Raw genomic sequence first — 23,198 nt, forward strand, 5'->3', positions numbered from 1 at the left:
AGATGTGAACATCTGATCAATCCACTGAGTCCAGAGAGACTTCCTCCTAACAGCTTCCTTTACTCTGCTCCCCTTCTACTTTCTGGAATGACCATGTTCTTCTTCCCACCGAGGAGCGGGCAGCCCATGCAGAAGAATCTTACTTAGCATCAGACACTCTTGGGAATGACTCCTAGACAGCAACTGTACACAGATGTGAAGGCCCTTAGTGTCCAAGTGCCAACATCCTACTTCCCAAACCATCGGTGCTGTCACCGAACAAGGTTTTCTACAGGTAGCCTAGGCAACTGTCCTCCTCACCTTGCCCTCAGTCAGAGCCTCTCCCTAGGGCTTGAGGTTAGCCCTACTGGCCTCTTGTACCCACTTGAGTGTTGGAAGTCAACACTCCTTGGGTTCACATGTCTGCCCTTTTCTTGGAATGAATGAGGTTCTCCTCAAACCACTGGGGTATTTTCCTTGACACCTCCTGTCAGATCTATTGAGACATATTTAATGCCTTTTGTTGGATGGACCTGTACCAGGAGAACACTGAAGACTAATCTCTTGTCCATGAAAGACAAACCAAGACTCTTCCTTCAGCTCCCTATTTGAAACTGTCAACTGTTTTACTCAAGGAGAAGGAGTGGGTACTTTCAAGATTCTAGACTCCCAGATTCCAGTCTTTGCCTAGCCCGCCCCTTGGCAAATTCTTTCTTGCTCATTCATAATGCAAATACAAAGAGTCTATAAGATCACAGAGGGACGGCTTAATAAAATACTGGGGAACAAATTGTTTGTAGGCTCCCTCAAGTACCATTTACAAACAATTGCCTTGCTAATTAAAATTAAGTCTTGCCCTATTCATTAAAACAATCCCCTAGGGTCGCTTTAAGCCCCGGAGCCAACAGTTCTCATGTGCTATGATAGCTTGTGCGTGCACTTAAGTCACAAATTACATTTCTCAATGCTCCGCATACAGACTATGATTCAAACGACTGACTCCACTGGCTGTCACTTTCCTGCCACTACTACTTCTCACTGCAAATAGAAAGGCCTGATGCCATTTGTAGCCTACTCATTCAATGCCCACATCACGACAGGAAATGGAACTGTAGAACGTGATTGTTATGGGGACGATCCCTTCGCTCATATCCTCCTCCTGCTCCTGAGTAGCCGTGTGGGTAACATACTACATCTCTCTGATCTTCAAGTGTAAAATGGGAACTTCTTACCTTATCGTGTGTGTGTCACACACAATGAGTGCTAAATAGCATTTGCACTGTGCCTGGCACTCATGCAAATGCTCAATGAATACTGGTCCTTCTTCACCTACTTCAAGGGAAAACTTCACAAGAGCTAGTGCAAGGCTATTCCCTAATGTCTGACTCTTCTCCTTACAGACCTGTCTGTTGTATGGCTGAAAATTGAGTTACGAAGGGTGAGATCAGATTCAGGCCTGAAGGGTGACTAAGGATCATGATCTTGGAGTTCCACCAGCCTATCAGATGAGTAAAGCTGGTCCCCACAATTTTCTCCCCCTCTCTCCAGGACCGACTAATGTAGTGGTTCTCAACTTTTCTAATGCTGCAAACCTGTAATCCAGTTCCTCATTTGGTGGTGACCCCTCCAACCATAAAATTATTTTTGTTGCTGCTTCATAACTGTGATTTTGCTGCTGTTATGAATCTGGTGACCCCTGTGAAAGGGTCATGACCCACAGGTTGAGAACCACTGCTTTAAAGGATGGGGCCACTGACAGGCATCTGGAATGTGTATGTGACAAGAGAAGATGAGTCAAAACTCCCAAGACCAAAAGCAAACAGTGCCATCGAGTCAATGCCAACTCATAAGTGACCCTGTAGGACAGGATGGAGCTTTCCCTGTGAGTTTCCCAGATTGTAACATTTTATGGGAGTAAAAAGGCCCACATTTCCCCCACAGAGCAAATGGTGGTTTAGAAGTGCTGACCTTACAATTAGCAGGCCAATGCATAAACACTAGGTTACCGGGCCTCCTGGAGTAGGAACGAGAAGGAATAGAATACATGCTACTCGGGAAAAATGAGGACCTAATATCGGGGGTTTAAATGGAGAGAAAATGTTTTGAGAAACGATGTACAAATGCGCTTTACACAATTGATGTGTGTATGGATTGGGATAACAGTTGTATGAGCCCCTAATAAAATGTTAAAAAAGAAAAAAGAGAAAAAAAAAAAAAGAATACATGCTACTCTTCGTAAGTTTGTTGTAGGCCAGTCCTGTATACCACACCAAAAATGTGCATTTGCAAGTAGAAGGTCACAATGGCAACAACAACAACAACAAAAAGGCGGGGGGGGGGGGGAGTAAAACCTTCAGGACATACTGTTATTCGGCTCTTTTTACATCCCTTCCACCCACATTGTGTTTTGGTCCTGCCACAACCCACTCAAATGCTGTGGCAGTGGATTCTGACTCCCAGTGACCCTACAGGACAGAGTCGAACTGCTCTCTCTGATTTCTAAAAGTCTTTGTGGGAGTAGATAGTCTCATTATTCTCCCAGGGAGCAGCTAGTGAATTTGAACTCCCAAGTACGGTTGGTTGGCTTAACCCAACACTTAACACGCTACACCACAAGGGCTTCTAGAAATGCTACCAATAACCCAATTATTCAGAATTCCGCCTCACTCGACCCCCAGTAATGCAAAACATCCAACTCCACAATAATATGGTCTTTGGTTACCAAGATTCTGACATCTCAATTGGCTCTGGATCCCACAACGACAGATGAGACGTGTGGGTTTTTTCAGATACCTCCCAGGGTGACTTATGGCCCCGTTGAGGTTGGGGAAAATGAAGTTGCTTAAAAGCCAAGAGCAGCCAAGCCAGTAAGTAACATGCAGGGTGAAGGCAATCAGACAAGCTCACGGGCTGCATGCCTACTTCTTCCCAGAACTCCTCCCTCCCAGAAGTGCGTACGGGGCAGAAAGTGTACCAGGCAGTGTCAGTGTTAGCCTTCGCCCTGCCGGCTCAGGATCACTCCCTCCTAACCCGGGCCTCCGGTGTTCTGCTCAGGCCATCGTGAGTGTGGGACACAAAAGTGAACCCAAAGGCTGGAGAGTTGCCACACAGGTGTCTGAGAACGTCTAGCCTGAGCGGGCTCTCACCTCCCTCTGTGGCTCCGCCTCCTTTACCAAGTTTCTCCCTGCCCCTGCAGCAGCAGTCACCTAGACCAAGGCAGCAGAGGAGATGATTAAAGCAGGGCAGACGTTCCTGGAGGCTCTTGGACCCACACGGGCCCACCAAGCAAATTCTCTCTGTCTGGAATGAATAGAGAGGTCTGGCACTGGCACAAGATCAAGCACACAGCGACTGCTTCAGTAATAACCAGGATGATTGATTACTACCAGCATCTGGAGCAGACCCGCTTTGGAAACAGCCACTTGTCTTCCTGTCCAGGGTTGCTAATATTTCACAAGGCGGGGTGGAAAGGCTGCTGATGATTATATTGCCTTCCTTGGAACTGCAGCTGTCCACGCCTGGGCCACTGGTGGTTGGTGTGGGTACACTCAGGTAAAGCATCACCATTTTTCATGGCAATGATGGCAATGCAAATGTCTGGGGACCACAGGTTATTATTATTGTTGTTTAATTGTGTGGAGAGAAAGCTAGATGGGAGGTAGAACATGGGGTGGCAGTTTATATATAGAGAAAGCTTGTGCTTTTAGTTAAAGTATTTTTTGTTAATCTTAGGTACTGCACAAGGCATCTCCCAGACTTTAGCTTACTATGTCACTATAATCCTGAGAACTTTGTGCCCAATGATGAGTGAAGTTCAGGGTACGTATGGTCCCAGGAGCTCCCTTCTAGGAACTGAGCCTGTTACCAAGTAGTCAGAAGTCGTGACAGTGTCCAGAAGATTTAGGGGAGGTGTACATTGATAGGCCCACCATTTGTCAGTTTGTTGTAATTGTGGTGGCTTGTATGTTGTTGTGATGTCAGACGCTATGTCAGCAGTTATTTTTAATAGTCAGGGGAACAGGTTTCAGAGGAGCTCCAAGACTAAGGACAGACTACAAAGAAGGAAGAGGTTGTTCACTTCTGAGTGAGTGTTCACAGCGGCAGAACATTCTCAGATAAAGTGCTGGCAGATGAGCTTCTCAGCTTGGAAAGCACTCAAGATGCCGCTGATCAAGACTTGCCTTCCCACAGTAGCATCTAATAGGATGACATGGTTGGCGTAAAGCTTGGGGGAACTTCATTTGTTGATGGGACATGACTCAAAGTGGGAAGAGATGGCCTGCAACCATCGATGAATAATTGGAACGTGGAAGGTATTAAGTCTGAATGTAGGAAAATTAGAAAGTGAAAAACAAAATGGTATACATAAAGATCAAAACCCCAGGTATTCGTGAGCGGAAATGGCCTGGTAGTGACCATTTTGAACTAGACTATGCTGGGAATGACAGATTCAAGAGGATTGGAGTCGAGTTCATTGTGAAACAGAACATTTCAAGGTCTGTCTTGAAGTTCAATGATGTCTGTGACAGGACAATATCTGCACACACACACACATGAAAATCCCGTTAATGCAATGTTATTCAAATGTATGCATCATCAATGAAAACTGACAAACTCCCTGCCTTTGAGTCAATTCTGATTCCCAGCGACCCCACAAGACAGGTTAGAACCACCCCCTTGGGTTTCCAAGACCCTAGCCCTTCACTGGAGTGGAAAGCCTCTTCTTTCTCCTCTGGAGCAGCTGATTGCTTAAACTGCTGACCTCGAGGGTAGCAGCCCAATGTGTAACCCACTACCCCACCAGGGCTCCTTCCAACGACAATGAAATAGAAGATTTCTACCAACTTCTTCAGTTTGAAATTGATCAAACATGCCATCCAAATACGTTGAGAATTATGGGTGATTGCAATGGAAAAGTTAGAAGCATCGAAGGGACCAAAACAACGAAAAGAAACTCCCTGCCGTTGAGTCGATGCTGACTCATAGCCACCCTATAGCACAGAGAAGAACTGTTCCCGGGAGATTCTGAGACAATGACTCCTTACAGGAGTAGAAAGCCCCATGTTTCTCGTGAGGAGCTCTTTCTCCCAAGGAGTAGCTGGAGCTTTAGAACTGCTGACCTTACAGTTAGCAGCCCAAGGTGTTAACACCACCCACCAAGGCTCCTAGAATAAAGGGCCATCGTTAAAAAATAGGGCCTTCGTGACAGAAATCATGGAGATTGTATGAAAGAATTTTCTGAGACCAATGTCTTCTTAATTGCAAATACCTTTCAATATAAAGGGTGACTCTACTTGTGGATCTCACCAGATGGTAGTAGACACGACAATCAAATTGCCTACAGCTTTGGAAAGTGATGATGGAGAAGCTCAATATTATGAGCCAAAACAAGGCTCAGGGCTGACTGTGGATCAGGCCATCTATTGCTCCTACATAAGTTCAGGTTGAAGTCAAAGAAAATTAAAGTAATTCTACAAGAGCCAAATAGATTCCACTTGAATTCTGAGACCATCTCAAGAACAGCCTTGACTCCTTGAACACTAATGACAGAAGAGCCGGCGAACTGTGGGATGGCATCCAGAACATCATACATGAAGAAAACAAGAGTTCATTAAAAAGGCAAGACATAAATAAAAAATCAAATGGATGCCAGAAGAGATTCTGAATCTTGCTTTTGATCATAGAATAGCTAAAGCAAGTGGAAGAAAGGACAGTGTAAAATAACTGAACAGAAAATGTCAAAGGGCAGCTCGAGAAGACAAGCTAAAGTATTGTAATGGAATGTGCGAAGACGTAGAGCTAACTATCAATCTGAACATTCAAGTTTCTATGGGCAAAATATTAAATGAGACAGGAAGCATGCTTTCATCATTGTTTTTTGGTGATGCATAGTTTTCCATTGTGTGTATGTACCAACGGTTTTCATTATTTATTTTTGTTACCTTGACTGATCATCATTCCAAATCTATATCAGTGACACTGGGCCTACAGAAAATCTTGCCGCTTTGACACATTTGTTCCTATCCTGCCTGTAAGTCTGGAAGGTTTAACAGGAATAAAATAGAAGATGGATAATAATACACTGTACCACAAAGAACTGGTTGGCATTTGTTCATATAAAGAGGTAGCATGTGATCAAGAGTAGATAATAGAAAGGAGAAGACCAAGCTGCATTGAAGGCATTCGGCAAAATCAAGGCTCCAGAAATTGATGGAATACCCACTGGAATGTTTCAACAAGCTAATGAAACACTGGAAGCACTCACTCGTCTATGCCAAGAAATTGGGGAGATGGATACCTGACCAACTGCCTTGATGAGATTCATATTGTGCCCATTCCAAAGAAAGGCAACAGACTGTGGAAATTACAGAATAATATCATTGATATCACATGCAAGTAAAATTTTGTTGAAAATAGCTCAACAGCAGTTGCAGCAGTACATCAACTAAGGGCTGTCAGAAAGTTAAGGCAGATTCAGAAGAAGAATTGGAATTAGGGATATCATTGCTGATGGGTGTTGGCTGAAAGCAGAGAATATCAGAAGATATTTGCTTGTCTTTTGTTTACTATGCAAAAACACTTGACCAGGTGGATCATAACAAACTACAGACAACTTGGAGAAGAATGGGAACTCCAGAAGACTTCATGATGCTCGTGTGAAACTCGGACATGGATCACGAGGCAGCATGTGAACAGAACAAGAGAATACTGTACGGTTTCAAATCAGGAAAGGTGTGGATCGAGGTTATATCCTTTCATCATACATTTTCAATCTGAGTGCTGAGCACATCGTCATAGAAGCTGGAGTATATAAACACCAGCCATCAGGACGGGAAGAAATCTTATTAGAACCTCTGTTATGCAGTTGACACAGCCTGGCATGCTGAAACTGAGGACTTGAAGCACCTGCTGATGGAGATCAAGGTCTGTAGCCTTCAGTATGAAGTGCAACTCAATGTCAAGAAAACCACTCAATATATGAGGGGGCTGCACCAAATTAACAGGAAAATGGAATGAAGAGTTGTGGTGGTTGTTTTAAAGAAGGTGAATCCTTAGCACAGCACCTTTAGAAGCCTTAAGCAGGACCATCTCACATTAGAAATCTCGAGATTCAAACAGAATAAGTAGTTATATGAAAGAGGAGATTAAAGTACCAAATGAGGTTAAACTAGACACAACTATAGTCTTTTTCCATTCTGATATTTTGTCAATTGAGAAAAGGTTCCTCTCTGATGGAATGATATGACTATCCAACCTAGAGGGCACAGGATTCAATTTCCCACTAATTACTTTCATGACATTTATAGTGAATATAGCATAGTTATCCACCTCCTTGAACTTCTTCTAGTGACTATGAGTGTAAAACTCCCCCAGACAGCCCATTATATTTTTACACTGCTCTATGAAGAAGTTCTAGTTCTTTACTAACAATAAAATGTATATTGTTCTGTCCACAAAGCTTTCCTCAATACAATTATGATCTTTTGTCCACATGAAAACCTTGATGAACATTGAAAGTAGTAATTATCATCAGACAAATAGCTTATGACATTTCATGTATTTGGGGCCATACTACATCCTACCAAGGGCCAGTTTTCCAAGCTCAAAGACATCTAATTCTCTGACATACCTGGAAGTCCAGGAAGACCTTGTTTTCCCGGTAAGCCATCTATTCCTGGGTCTCCAGGGGGCCCACGGAGTCCAGGAGCTCCTAAAAAACCAATTCCTGGAGGGCCAGGTGGACCATGATGACCTTTTTCTCCGGGGATTCCTTGAAACCCTCCATCCCCAGGAAATCCTTGGCCAGAATCGCCCTTGACAAGAGACAAAAAAAACCAGAATAAAAATCCAACTCCAAGTCTCACCTGGAGAGTCTTCGGAACATCCTTCTTTATCCTTTCTATCACTCCGTCGTATCAAGCAAGTTTGGTTAGTGCACAATGAGCCTTGTCATCATAGGGGATCTGATGATACAGAAGGTTCTAGATCTATAAGGAAGGCATCAGCGCCAGGATAATGGCCACAGTTGAGATTACAGAAAGCAGCTGGATTACTTGCAGGGAAATGCCATGGATAAGTGGAAACGTTTTAAGTGACATGGTTGATGGTTACTAGCATTTAGCAAATGAGATGATGTCCCAGGCCGAGAAGATGATTCCCATGTTGCAGAAAGCACCCAGCAAAAAGCTTCCAGGGTGTCCCAGTAAATCACTGGCAGAGGCCAGAAGAGGCGCTTTGGGTCTTTCTCTAGTCTGCCCTGGCTCATAACCACCAGAACTTCTAAATCAGGTGTGAGGATTTATGGGAATGATCAACTTACCGGAAAACCTGGTAGACCTGGTGTCCCTGGTACTCCATCCTTGCCTGGGACTCCTGTTTGGCCTGGGGGCCCCTGGGGCCCCTGGATACCCTGTTCCCCAGGCATCCCTGATCGCATACTGAGAGTTGGCTCGCCCTTATCTCCTTTGAGGCCTGCAGGACCTGGAGCCCCAAATAAACCCTGACAAAGAGACAAAAGGGAAGAATCAGGAGTTACAGATATCTTAGAATTGTGGCATCTAATACCAGGTCTGACCCAAGGCAAGTCCTGGGGTACATTCTGATGTTGCTCTGGGTACATTGCGAGGTTGCTGTGGTGGGGAGCTGATTTTATGTCAACTTGAAGATGCAGACACGTGTAGAGGTGGAATCCAGCATGCCTCCTTGGGGGTATGGCCTCCCCCTTCTCTTTCCTCCCTGCTTACTGGGACTCTGCCACTGACCCTGAGAGCTGCCACTGGTGTGTGTGGGGGGTGTCCTGCTATGTTTCCACCTACAATCCCAGTTTTGTTTTTAGAGTTTACGTGTTAGGCAAATATAAATCATATACAAAGTCTAAGGAACACTAATGGCCCAGAGGGTAAAGTGTCAGTCTGCTAACCAAATATATTTTGTGGGATGAAGGAATGGAGGGAGGAAATGTAGTTATGCTAAAGTTGAAAGGGACTTAAGATAACACCTAGATAAACCTTTCAAAAGCTAAAACTTTGCTTCAGCCTCTTCCATTTTTAATGTGCTTTAGAAAAGTAATCAGTATGGAGGGAGAGGTGCTTGAAGGTTCCTATTGCTCCCTCGGGGCCAAAGTTTGGCAAGACTCACTGGAGCCCCAGCTGGACCCTCGGCACCCAGAAAGCCTGCATCTCCTTTGATCCCCTTGAGACCTGGACGACCCATGAAACCCGGTGGTCCAGGTAGGCCTGGTTCTCCAGGTGGTCCAGAGTTGGTGACACCACCATCACAGAAGCAAGCACCAGGGTCTCCTGGAATGGGGAAAGAGAGAAAAAAGGCATCATTAAAAGCTCATGAGCAGCCTTCTCAGGTGCAACATTTGGCTTCTTCCCATCTAGAGGAAAGAAGATGAAAATGGAAAGACATAAGGAAACATTTGATCTAATGGACTCTAATGAGCCACACAGATACCGTTTCCATGAAACCGAGACCAGAAGAACTAGATGGTGCCTGACTACCACGGCCAACTGCCCTGAAAAGGATCATGTTAGAAGGTCCCAGATAGAATGGGAGGAAAATATTTAACAGAACTCAAAATCATGAAAGAGACCTGGTTTACTCATCAGCTAGAGACAGGTGGAGCTTTTTAGACTATGCCCTTTAGGCACCTTTCAGGCCTGGAACTGAATTTAGCCCTGGGGTAGACTTAGCAACCATTTATGTAGAAAAGGATAGCATTTGCCAGAGGACAAAGTTCAGTGGGTTAGGAAAGATGGAGGAATGGAAACAGGAAACACTGGGAGAAGCAGAATAAGTGGTGATACATTGAAGGGATCGCAATGGGTGAGTTGAAACTAAACGTGTAGGCATTGTTGAATGTAAAACTGAAGATCTGCTCTGTATACCTTTATCCAATCAACAATAAAAAGTTGTGGTTTTTGTTTTTAAAAGGACATCATAAAACAGAGCAGGCCATCTTTCTGAGAGAAAAAGAGTCCTGATACTAGTGATCTGTGACTTGGACAGCTAACTTCATGGAAGGAATTAAAAGGGCGTCAGAGAACAAATTCAAATGAATTAGGTTCATTATCCATCCGAGGGTGGGCCTACTCTGGATGGCGATTTCATTAGTCTGGGGTGGGGCCAGCCACCAGTGAGTCCAACGTGCATCCAGAGTTGAGAATCATTGATCCACACTTAGGATCTGGAATCCAAACCATTCAAGGGTTCTTGTCACCTCACTGCCTTTGTATACACAGAGGAGACAACTGCCCAAGCCATCGAGGAAGGGGATTTCAGAAAAGCGCCTTTAAAGAGGTCAAGGAGCCACCAGCCCCATAGACCTGTGGTCTGGAACATGAGAACTGGGGATCGCTTTGCCAACAAGGCTCCAGTTGGCAACAAGTCTTCGTTCGCCAACAAGGCTCCTACACCACCAAGGCTCAGCCTCGGTGTTGGGCGGTACCAGTACTTTATTTGAGCCTGTTTGATGAACCCTGGATACAGTATGGTAACAATCCTAGAGCAAATCCTCAATCAATATCCATGATTGTTTTGCCCAATTTCCCAAGGTTTTTTGGGTTGCTCACAAAAACCCTTCTCTGAGGAGTTTGGGTACAAGGAAACCCAAGGGGACAAATCACCTTTCTTTCCTTTAAGGCCTGATTTTCCTTTTGGACCTCTCTCTCCCCGGAGGCCAGGGAATCCTGGCTCTGCATTCTTTAGGGTTCCGGTCTCAAATGCTGGACCTACAGGAAAAAGAAACAAAAAAGCCTAGCATCTTACACGCACTTGACGGCTGGCTCATGCAACTCAGCACAGCAGCTCAGCCACCCAGGCCTTGCGTGATGAGCCCCAACAACTAACTAGAGCAGAGTCAACACCAGTCAAGACAAGGATCCTACCAGGATTCTCTGTTGACTTCATTCATTTACTCTACTAATGCTTACTCGCTCATGCCGACTTTGGGACAATGCTGATACAATGGGGATACAGGAATGAACAAGGAAAGGTCAATAACTCAACATTCCCACTAACAAGCCTAGAAAGTTCTCTTAGGACAAAAGAGCAAATGGGTGCAAGCTGCAGTGGTCATGGGCATTTAGGTTACAAAGAAATCTTGCTGGGGAGGTTTCCAAGTCATCGATGACCAGTCTTTCTCTCAGACTCTAGAAACACAGACTCAGAGGGAAAGACTAAGGAGAATAAGCCCTGTGCTGCCTCTTAGTCGCTACTTTCCGCCTTGAGGATCCAGTCATGTCTTCTCCCTTCCCAGTTGACTCCATTAGAGCCCTGTGGACCCAGAGATGCTTCAAAGCACCAGCATTGTTTCTTGAGGTGCTAAGAGACCTCAAACTTATGTAGCCTATGATTCCCTTTTCAGAACACAAAACAAAACAAAGTAAAAACTTTGGTACTCTAGCCCATAAGCCAGGATAAAGTGTAGGAATCTGCTTTTGCAGCAGCGCCCCGCCCCCCCATCCCCCGGGGGTATCACCCACTTTGGGAAACCCTGGTCTAGAGGTTTAAGGAATGAAAATAAGAACAAAGGTCCAAAGCATTCTGTAGGGTTCGGTCTTCGCGGTTGCTCTAGCCTAGCCTATATGTTCCTGGATGGAGAAGCAGGGCTCTGCCGCTGAGAGGCAGGGCTCTGAGGCTGCATGTGCCCTGTGTCCTAGATTAGCTGTCTGACTTGTGAAATGTTTCCCTCCAAAACATAACTATTCTGCAGTCTGGATCACACCCGCGTCTCAGCAGCGCGCGAGAGAAGACCACTTACCAGGTAATCCGGGTAAGCCTGGCAGGCCTGGCAAACCAATTCTGCCTGGGAGGCCAGTTGTTCCAATGGTGGTATGGCCTGGATCGCCTCGGTTCCCTTTCTTGCCTGGAACGCCTTGAGGCCCCAGGAGGCCTGGGGCACCTAGATTGAGAAGCCCACACCAGAACGCTCATCATAACTCCCTACTCTTGGGAAGTTCCACAGACGTGGAACTATGTTGGAAACTATTCCCCAGGGAAGAATTTGGGGGAGCATTTGCCCTCCTTTCGCATGAGTGAGAAGGGTCCTTAGGGGATCAACTAGCCAAACATCTTGGGAAATGGAAGAAAGAGGTGCCTGGTCAGGTGGCACAGAGTCTCCTCAAGGCAAACTTGCTTGGAAAACCTGGGTCTCCAGCCTCCCACTTCTCAATTTTTTTCCCACTTAGATACTGATGGGGGGAGGAAGCTGTACCTCCTCCCAGTAGCTACTTTTAACAGCACAGGTACGTAGACAAGAAGCCCGTCTCCAAGGAGCTTAGAAAATGGTGCCTTTCCAAGTACCACCTGAGGTTTTATGCCTGTATTATATCTGGAAACCACTGACCCTGGTAGGACTCCTTTATCCACTTGCTACTTGGCCATGTGGGTATGCATGCCCCTGGGCTGATTGGTTTAAGGATCACCCAAAGGTGCCAGGAACCATTTCATTCCAGAGCTAAACTATACATAGTCTTGATGCAAATTGTCCCGTGACTTTTCTGTTTTAAGCGTCAGCTAAGAAGATGGTATACCCACAGAAGAGGGACAGAACTTCATCAGCCCAAGCTAGGGCTCCTTTGGTTGCTGCAAACCTTCATGACCTGGGATTACCCTTTAACTATGGTGCATTGTTTACTCCAAAGAAAGTTACTCACCCAGGCCCCAGGCCTATATACATTATCTTTGGGCCGGCAGTGTGGAACCTAATGAGTAGAATCTATCTTTCCTTTCTTTGCCCAGGGGTCATCTACCGAAGGGGATTCTGGACATTGGAGTGAATAAAGGAATATTTTCGAGGGCATGGGGATTGGTTTCCTTCACCTGGTATTATTGCGGGGAGGCCATGGGTACCAGACAGGCCAGGCAAGCCCTGGATGCCTTCATCTCCTTTACGTCCAGGGAGGCCTGGAACACCTGGGTCTCCAGGATGGCCTGCGGGGGAGGGAGCAGTAAACAAACTCAGAGGTGGTCTCTAAATGGTACAAAAGGCCTAGGAAGAAATGCAGGTAGTTGCCCTAGAGTTAGAAGTGCCTTTCCTGCCCTGTTCAGATCTCCCAGATGCCAATGGCCACAAATGATAATGGACCTATCAGAATCAAGGCTCCACCAGTGTTCAGAAATAATTTGGTCAGGGCTTGGCTTCTATGGTAAGTGCTGATAAGTACTAGGAGAACTGTACAACTACTAATACTACTAAGCAACTGTAAATACCCCAAATGCCCATCATTTGGGCTAAGGTGTCATCTAATATTCATGCTGATACACTTTGATTTTCTGAGAATGGAACATGGGAAACTTCTGCCAACCATTAACCATTCAGTTTGAAATAAACGACAAGACAAGGCATGGGTTTAAGAGGATGAGAGGGAAGGGATAAGTTACTGACACCCAGGTGGAAGAGGCATTATTGTAGACGCCTTTGGGTCACTAGGCGTTTGGATGTTTAGGGAAGATTTGTGCACACATCGTAAGTAGGATAAGGAAAGTTGACCACAAATGTCCTAAGGCTGTTAGTGTTCTTGAGATGTCAACCACTTGTGCCCTAGCCAAAGATACTCCCCACCCCCTATTTCCCTTGAGATTGTCAAACTCGAGCTCTCATAAGTTTACCTACACGCGACCTTGCGTGTCCCACCGCATCGTGCTGAGGGGAGTGCATCTGCCAAAAAGATCAATTCTTCCCTCAGCTTCATGAGAAGAACTGATTTCCCCACATCTGGGCCAAAGCAAAGGAGCCCAGGTGGTGTGATTGGTGATACACCGGGCGGTTAACTGCAAGGTCAGCAGTTAAAATCTCACAGCCCTCCCAAAGGGAAAAAGATGAGGCTGTCTGTTACTGTGAAATTTTGCAGTTTTGGAAAACCTAGGAATCTGGTCTACTCTGCCCTGTGTGGCCGCTGAGTCAGAACCAATGTGATGGCAGTGGGATTGGGGGGTTTCTCTTGGAAGCCAAGGAAGACCCGCATCTTAGTCTTGGTGTACTCAGCACCGAAACGGGATACTGGGTTTGGCCTCTCTTTCCAAGAGATGAGAGTGAGTGTCACTTCTCAGATAAAGGCCCATAACTCTTTCTTTGAAGAGTCAGCATTTGGGTCCCTGAGGGTGTTAGGTTTAGCAAGTAATCCAATGGTTGACAAAATATTTTCTTAACAATGACCCAAACTCACTGCCATTGAGTCAATGCCAACTCATGGAGACCCTATAGAACTGTCCCTGTGAGTTTACAAGACTTTAACTGCTAATAGGGGTAGAAAGCCTTGTTGATCTTTCTTGGAGTGGCTGGTGGTTTCGAACTGTTGATCTTTCAGATTTCAGCCCAACTTGTAACCACTACATAACCAGGACTACTCTTAACAATTATAATGGGTATAAAATTGAAATCTCTCATCATTTCTTCTGCACTCAAATAAATGAAACGTGTACCTGAGATCACAACGCCATCCTTATCAATGACAGTATCTGGGCCTGGCAGGCCAATATCGCCCTTGTTACCCTGAAAAGATTAAAGACATTAAAAAAAATATTTCTATGTCCTTGTTACTCAAGGTCTAGGGTCCATCAATGTCAATCGCCAGGAAAATGAAAGGTTCCTTTTTTGGTAACTCCTGATTTCCCACGTCAACTAGCCCATAAGTTAATTTCCAAGTCCAATAAATGTAATATGGAGGCAAGACAGGCAGACAAGAGGCCTGACACTCAATTACAAATCTGTCAAGGGCCAGAGATTCCAATTTAGCTTTGGAACCCTTCTAAAAGACAATGTTCTGCTGGTCCTGGAAAATCTATCACAGGTATAAACAATATGGCTCCTCCCAAGAGGTCTTAATGGAGGGAGCAGAGGTTTGGCTTTTTTTTTTTTTTTTTAACTCTCTGTAGCCCTGGAACTCTGTTCCTGTCACTGTAGGGCAGTTGGTGATGTCAGGCAAATAAGGTCAATGGAGCTCTGATTCTCCCCAAAGGAGGACATTGCTATCAAAACCAGATACAGTGGCATAGCAAAGGTGGGGTAGTAGGCGCTCTCTGCCCCAAAGAAATGTAAAAACAATAAAATAAAACATCCCGGAATTGTAAACAATATCAGTCATATAACATTCTTCAGCATAGGGATGGGCTTACTCCCATCAGCCCCCTGCCCTTGGCCTGCCTTTGAGCAGGTGGCCTCTATGGAATATTCATCAGTTTTGTGTGTTCCAAGTAGGTTATGTGGGGATTTCTTGAGCGAAGAGTGACATCTAATATGGTAATTCTTCACCCTTCCATCTCCTCAACCCTGGATGGTCACTCCCCAGCATTGTTACCTTAATTCCTGGTAATCCACTTCTCCCCGGGAAACCTGAGGTTCCCTTTTTGCCCTGTGACAGAAACAAAGTTACCATTAAGCTGAATGTCTCAAATCCTAGGAGGGGGCGGTTTAGGGGGTAAGCTAGGGCATATGGCATAGAGATCTTGCCTACCATTCTAGGGTCTGGCTTCTACCGGACTCTGGTGGCTATAGAGTCTTCCAGAAGGCAATATCATTTAGAAGTCAATGTGAATATTAAGGAGGTACAAACAGGTAAGTATTGAGCTGTTAACCACAAAGTCAGTGGTTCAATCCCACTAGCCACTCCTCCAGAGAAAGATGCAGCTATCTGCTCCTGTAAAGACTTAGAGCTTCAGAAACTAGGGTCACTATGAGACAGAATTGACTCACTGAATGGCAGGATTTTGTGTGTTTCTTGAAGCCATTTTCTTGAATGAAAACAAACAAAAAATAATGGCTAAAGTTATATCCATAAAATGGAGGCAAAGAATCTGAATTGTAAGCAATGCCTCCCTTTGGATCTATGACCATGTTAAATAAAGCACGATGATCTCTCGATCCAGCTTTGGACACCAAGGCTTTAATGATCTTAACCAAAATACCTGAATCCCTGGAGCACCTGGGAAGCCTTCAGTGCCCAGGGGTCCCTGTCAAGAGAATAGTGACATCTTAGATTAAGAGTCCACACTAGAAAAACAAAACAAAAATGCTAGATCTACACAACAAAGCTATCCAACTGAATGGAGAATACAGCAGCTCCCGAAATCAGGTAACTGAGCAGAAATCAAGTTGACTGGGAGGTGGATTTGTTTGGTTTGTTTTAAAATCAGGTGAGGTAATGTTCCCAACCCTGGTTTAATGAGTCTTTCTGTACACGAATCCATCAGTCTGAATAGCCACGTGGAGCATTTTTCAGAGCTAAATAAACGGAAACGCTTTAAGAACTAGGTGGAATTTGGTGGGGGGACTGATAGTTTTATACTTCGTCCGCATTAGTTCCAAGTCATGAGATTTTAAAATAAATTATGGGAGGGTCTCTTTGTTCTCACCCCAAATGCATTCTTTGTGATTACAAGTTTTTTTAAAAACATTTTATTAGGGGCTCATACAACTGTTATCGCAATCCATACACACATCAATTGTGTAAAGCGCATTTGTCCATCATTCTCAAAACATTTTCTCTCCACTTAAACCCCCAACATTAGGTCCTCATTTTCCCCCTCCCTCCCCGCTCCCCCCTCCCTCATGAGCCCTTGATAGTTTATAAATGGGTATTTTTTCATATCTTGCCCTGTCCGAAGTCTCCCTTCACCCACTTTTCGGTTGTACAAGTTTTTAAGATAAGGGAGTAGGGCAAAAGTAGAGAAAGAAATGGCAGACTAATGGGTGCATATGCCTAAATAGTCAGAGGGCCCTTCACCAGCTTCATGGCCAAGCTTCAAACACAGTTTTCTAAAATGTTATTTCTTTAAAGCTAAGACTGGCCAAGTGCTTGTAGCCCCAGATCTAAGTGTCTGAATTTAGGAATCAGAGAGGCGGATAGATAATATTTCTCCATTTGAAGTAAGATTATTATTAAAAACGGCTGACCTCCAACTGCCACTCATTATGTTCCAGCCCACCCCCACCCCCACTGTGCATGTCCCTGAATAGAATGGAATCAAGCAAGAGAAGAGGAGAGGGCAGGGAGGGTCAATAGGCTGAGGAGCTATCTAGAGTAAGGAAGTGCCTCATTCTCTATTCACTGGAGTCACTTAGTCAAGAACATGGAACTAAGTGATGAGGAGGAGGTTTTAGGGCCTCAGCAGAGGGTGACAAAACAAGCAAACTTAGTGGGCCATCAAGCTGTTAACAGGGAAGAAAATGGACCAGGTGACTTGACAGAAACAGTCTACAGTCATACCCTAGGTCCTGGCAAACCAGGGATGCCCCTTTCTCCAATTTCTCTGATACTTCCAATTCCCTAAAGGAAAAACAAGAAACCATAAGTTAAAACATTCATTTCCCGCCCCCCCAAAACAACAACAACCCAACAACATTCATTTCCTCCCAGATCTCTATAATAAGGAGATCATTTCAAAGGGCAAGAAAACCACTTCCTTAGGGGCTCGTGTCACTTCTTGAAAACAATATAGGGCCAGAGAGTAATTTCGAGCATTTATTCAAGGTTCCCTTTTGGTTCTAGAAGAGTTGTTTTCCTCCATAAACACTACTACGTCACCTACTAACAGCTCAGGAATGATTACATTGCTAATTGCCTCCTTGATTTTACAGATGGGGGAACGGATGTCCAGCAGGGTTCAGTATCCTGTACAAATTATATAGAGCAGTCACTCAGGGGTGCAAAGGGTGCATGTGCTTGGCTGCTAATCAAAACATTAGAGCGTTGAATCTACCCAGAGGTGCCTCAGAAGAAAGGTCTGGTGTTCTATTAAAAAAAAAAATCAAGCCACAGGAAACCTTAGCGTGCACCGTTCTATCAGCACCCACATGGGGTGGCCAAGAGTCAAAATCAACAGGCTTCAAAGTCACTGAGAGAGAGCCACGTCTTCTTATTTAAAGTCCTGAGCCCTTCGACGTGAACACACTGCCCTGCGTAATCTAGGAACGTGATTCTTTGACGGAGTACTGTGCAAATCCTTGGGGCTTGACCCTGGAGGGATGATCTGTTGTTTTCCCCCTTTGAAGACACACTGCAACATCTTCAAGGGCAGGACTATTTCTATTGAGGCCTGGCCAGGAGCCTGCCGCAACTCTCCTGAGACCCTGGGGCTCTTGCATGGCCCTAAAAAAACGCTCCAAAGGGCATGGCGAGAAGGTCTCCACCCCCTCATGGCATGTTCACGAGAGGAGTGTCACAACATGACTTAGAGATTCTCTAGGGCCAAGCAAGAAATCCAAGAAGCAGGGTGTGAGAGAGCTTCGCTCTACAAGTGCATTCCGGGCACCCCCAATACAGAAAAGTCCATCACTAAAGCAGAAAGTCCACGGAGGCTATGGTTTTGGTGTTTAGAATCCCACTGCCTGGCGCCTGGGTTTTATTTCAGCAGGTGACATGAAGAATGACTTACTAGACAGTCACTAGACTCGATGGCAGTGCATGTGTAGGGTGGTTAGCTGTTGGGCTGCAATTCAAAGCCACCAGCCACTCCACGGGAGAAAGACCAGGCTGCTACTCCCGCAGAGAGTTACAGTCTCAGAAACCCACAGGGACGGTTCTATTCTGAACGGAAAGGGAGTCGGTGACAGGGAGTTTGGGCAGTGGTTTTGGCAAGGAGAGCAAAGCAGGGGGCCTGGTGTGTGTGTGTGTGTGTGTGTGTGTGTCTGTGTGACACTTTCTCAAATATAAGCTTGTGAACGACACTAAGTGTGGCCCATCTGTTATCCTCTTGGGGTGACCTGGCTCGGCTGCTATGAAGGCACTGCTCCAATCTCATTTGTCGCCATTTCCTCCTCTTACAGATTCAGTTTGTTCCCATGACTACAGGAAGCTGGCGTAACGGCCCCTAGTTTTTCTAGGCCCACGGTTATTTATTTGGGCTGTGACATATTTGTTTGTTGTTGCCTTTTTATTGGGAGTGGGGAATGTTTGCGTGTGAGTGTTCATACGTGCGTGTGAAGGGTCTAATTGGAAACAGGCTGGGTTGTATTTTCCTTCTCTGTCTCATTTTTTTAAAAACATGTCTAGGGGTGCTTTGGGCCAGCATTGACTTGATGGCAGTGAGTTTGGTTTTAGTTGGCGAGGTGACCTAGTGGCATCCTGCTTATGCACTGGACTGTGATCCACAAGGTCAGCAGTTCGAAGCCCTAGCTGCTCCTCGGTAGACTGATGGGGTGGGGCTTTCTGCCCCTGCAAAGGGTTAGTCTTGGAAACCCACAGAGGCAGTTCTCACCTACTTATATGGCCACTATGAGAGGGCAGTGAGTTGGAGGTTTAAAATTAAAAAAAAAAAGTTCTTGAGTCTCCAATAGCTCAGGCATGCTGAAGAGAAAGGCCTTTGGGTTCAATTTAATGCAAACTGATTTGGCATTTTACTTCTCTGCATCTTAAATGGACAACTGAAGCATGCTGCCACCTGGTGGCATGTGGGCACCGATCTCTGAAGTCAAACACTGTAAGTGGCCTGCCTGAACAAGACCATGGGGAAGCTATGGCAGTCCATGGGACCCCTTCCTTCCCCTAAGCCCTTCAAATACTAAGATTTGGTGTGTATGGACACAGAGGGTCTACCACACACTGCTGTTTCCCTGTAGCCCGACAAGAGACAAAGTAGACTCCTTGTGAATTGAACAGAATAAGGACCCAGAGAACAAAACTATCTCCAATGGTGAAGGAATGCATGTCCAGAAACCGTCTCCGTCCCCCGCCTGAGCTATGTCATCCACATTGTAAAGACAAGGGGTCCCTTGTACTGCTTGAGAAAGCACAAAGAACCTCTCGTCTCTTGTTTTCTTCAGGAGAGTGGCTGAGAAGCTTGTGCAATTGTGTGCTCCAAAATAAATAAATGGATTTCTCACAAAGGAAAAGAAAGCTGCGGGGGTGTACCAAAACAAAATCCAACACAAATGGCTTGGCAAGACTCCTGTGTGGTAGACTCAGCTTGCCTTCCAGGGCAGCGAGCCACTGTCTAGAGGCCAACTGAACAAGCTGCTCTAACAAGACACCCTCCAGACCTGGCCCTCTCACAGAGCCAGCCCTTGTCATGGGCATCCCTCGTGGCCATAAGAGCTACATGCTACCTTAGCAGTCCCCAGGACTGCTCATTTGGGTCCCGATTCCGGGGAGGTTCAATTGAAGAGCCCCAATGACCCAGTCACTGCCCCAGAGTTTCCCAGCTTCGTTCTCCTTCTAGCCCCCTTTACCTCAGCTCTCCCCTTTTGCCTTACCCTGTGTTTGCCAGTCCCTTGAACAGAGACACATAGATACATATATGATCCTCTCTTACAAACCCCATGTTAAGGACCTATTTCCTACCAGTATGTGGGTGCCGGTGAGCACAATGGGATAAAACATGTGGAACGGGGACTGAGGCAGAGAAACCAAGGTGTCTGGTTCCTGTAGAGAAGGAGCCAGAGAAAGAAGGTGGGGCATACCTATCGGGTGGACTACTTACTTGTTGGCAACTGCTGACAAGATTTAGGTTAGGTGGTATAGGGAGTTATGTGTTGGGGTGTGAACCACTAGGTCGGAGATTCAAAGCCACAAGGTACCCCACAGGAGAAAGATGAGGCTTTCTATACCCGTCAAGTGTTACAGTCTCGGCAAATCCACAGGGGAAGTTCTGCTCTGTCCTACCGGGTCATTATGAGTCAGAATTGAACTAATGGCAGTGAATTGAGGGAAGAAAGATGGTAATGGGGTCAAGGTACTCCGGGCCTTGGATTTCAGAAGTGTTTAGTCTGAAAATACACAGAGCACCTCAGATAGGTTAGCATCATTTGTCTCACAACTTTGCTGTCAGAGGGTACAGAAGGTGCCTTTGAATGTGTGCATTAAGATGGCAGAAATATTAGCGCCTACAGCAATGATTTGGCGTGATCCCACATTGAATCTGTGACGGAGTGGGCTTTCTACTCCTGTAAAGAGTTACAGTCGCGGAAACTCATGAAGACCATTCTGTCCCATCCAATAGGGTTGCTGGGAGCGAGTGTGTTTGGTTGTGTCTTATATTAATGGAGGTATTCTCCAGCTCTGATGTCTTTACAGCCAACTGGGCTGTCTGTGTTCCGCCTACACTGTTTCAAACTGGTGCTGTGCTTCAAACGGTAGTGCTGGTTTAACACCGTGTGTTGCCATCCGTTCGCTTATCTCTCTCTTACAGGACAAAGGGGACTGGGTTGAAATTTCGGAAGAGAACAGCCTCTGCAGAAGAACCCGGAAGGAAGGGGAGTTAGGGAGGAAGCAATGAACACTCGAGACCCAGAAAATCATTTCGTACGCATTTTAGAGACGAAAACACCACCGTCACCCTGACGGGAACGGACTGGACAGCAGGGGGCAGTATGGTATTGGGGAAAAGCCTTGAATGGGCTAGCACTCCAGAGAGCTGAACTCCTCTCTGCTTAGCTAAGGATTCTGGACTGTGTGACTCTGGACAAGCGTTTTCAGCCCTTTGGGCAGTGGGGTCCTCCTCAGTACAAATAGATAAGCCAGACCCACCTTGCCTCACCCTCAGGGCTGATGTGAGGTGAAGAGGCTTTATGTGTAAATGCTCTACAAAGAAAGGTGCCAACCTCATCCCAAAGTCCATTTGCTTAGTTCAGCAGTGCTATCTAAGAGCAATATAATATGGACTACTCTGTTATTTTCCATTTTCTAAAAGCCACATTAAAAACGTAAAAATACACTAAGTTCTCAGCTCACTGCCATCACCAGGTGTGATGAAATGTAATGTATCAGGTGTACCCTATTATGTCATACACATTGTCATTTCAACAGGTAACCAAGGGAAAATTACGAACGAGACGGTTTACATTCATTCATATATTATGCCATACAAGGAGCCCTGGTGACATAGGGGGTTACACGTTGGGTTGCTAACCGTAAGGTCTGCACTTTGAAACTAGCAGCTGCTCCAAGAGAGAACGATGAGGCTTTCTACTCCCTTGAAGATGTACGCTCTCAGAAACCCACAGGGGCAGTTTTAGGATCTATTTGACACTTACTCAGTTCCCACGGCCATTGAGTCCATTCTGACACGTAATGAGACTAAATCTTTATGGGAGCAGAGCGCTTCATCTGTCTCCCATTGAACCCCTGATGGCTTTGAACCATCACCCTTATAGCGAGCAACCCAATACCCAGACCCCAGTAGCAGCAGGGCTCTTTGTATGCTTACAAACTCTCTGAAACCAAACTCATTGCCATCAAGTCGATGGCGACTCACAGAAGCCCTACAGGACGAGGGCAGAACTGACCCTGTGTGTTTCTGAGACTGTTTGCTCTTCGTGGGAGGAGAAAGCCCTGTCTTTCTCCCACAGAGAAGCTGGTGGTTTCAAGCTGCTGACCTTGCAGTTAGCAGCCTGAAGCATAACCACGGTCCCAGCAGGTCTCCGTCTCTAATCAGATGAGTCACATTTGCAGGGCTCGGAAACCGCATGTGGCTAGGTGATTAGCAGTTCAGATAGACAGCATAGCTTTTATGAGGGAGCCCTGATGGCATAATGGTTCTGAGTTGGGCTGCGATCCGCATGGTCAACAGTGCAAAACCACCAACAGCTCTGAGAAAGACTCTCTACTCCTGTAAACAGTGACAGTCTTGGAAACCCACGGGAGGGGTCTCTCAAAGTCAGCATTGACTGGATGGCAGTGAATTTGGTTTTGGTTTGGAAAGAGATGAAAACACCACTACTACTGGGACCAGAAGAAACTGGAGGATAGGGGGCGGTATTCACATACATTGTCCACTAGGCCTCAAAACAGTAGCTGTGAGCAGTGCCGTATGACAGATATGTAGCGTGTTCAATGACTTGCCCAAAGTCCCAGAGGTGGAATTGGGCCTCAAGTCCAAGGTCTCTCATCTCTAACACAAGGATTCTCTTTCTCTTTGACTCATTACATAAAGAAACAATTAAAATTGAGGGCCAATAAGCAGATGAGTCTTTATGCCTCTATAGGGATCATCATGCAAGCCACTTGTGTCACTGGCTCCACTGACCAGGGTTTTTGGCCACCTGGAAAAGCCAACATGTTGCCAAGAACTGTAGGGAAGCACTGGAGTCCCTATCCAGCCCAGCTTACTCATTTGGGCTCACCCTAACCCGGGACACCTCAGTAACTTTCCCTTCAAAACACCCACTGTGCTTTAAGGAACATATCGGCCAGATTCAAGGCGTGGGTCTTGTTTGGATCCTGATTCAAACTCAACTGTCAGAACATATATTCATGAGATGATCTGATGAATTTGAA

General features: G+C 45.7%; 1 protein-coding gene across 4 annotated transcripts in view; it reads right to left on the reverse strand.

Moving 5' to 3' along the window:
* The window catches only part of COL4A6 (collagen type IV alpha 6 chain), a 426,646-nt gene that overhangs the window by 55,819 nt on the left and 347,629 nt on the right, over positions 1–23,198 (reverse strand). For 3 of the 4 annotated variants that reach the window (XM_045298535.1, XM_045298532.1, XM_045298534.1), the window contains exons 14-24: positions 17,193–17,252; positions 15,892–15,936; positions 15,285–15,338; positions 14,410–14,479; positions 12,808–12,918; positions 11,747–11,887; positions 10,611–10,715; positions 9,118–9,278; positions 8,300–8,479; positions 7,610–7,793; positions 3,126–3,185 (exon numbers count right to left, since the gene is read on the reverse strand). In XM_045298535.1, the coding sequence (XP_045154470.1) occupies positions 3,126–3,185; positions 7,610–7,793; positions 8,300–8,479; positions 9,118–9,278; positions 10,611–10,715; positions 11,747–11,887; positions 12,808–12,918; positions 14,410–14,479; positions 15,285–15,338; positions 15,892–15,936; positions 17,193–17,252 (1,171 nt within the window). The remainder of the gene's footprint in view (positions 1–3,125; positions 3,186–7,609; positions 7,794–8,299; positions 8,480–9,117; positions 9,279–10,610; positions 10,716–11,746; positions 11,888–12,807; positions 12,919–14,409; positions 14,480–15,284; positions 15,339–15,891; positions 15,937–17,192; positions 17,253–23,198) is intronic. The other variant, XM_045298533.1, reaches the window with a different exon arrangement.

Source organism: Echinops telfairi, unplaced genomic scaffold (assembly GCF_000313985.2).
Source record: "Echinops telfairi isolate 266 unplaced genomic scaffold, ASM31398v2 ScPeMD7_7427;HRSCAF=8465, whole genome shotgun sequence".
Lineage (NCBI taxonomy): Eukaryota > Metazoa > Chordata > Mammalia > Afrosoricida > Tenrecidae > Echinops > Echinops telfairi.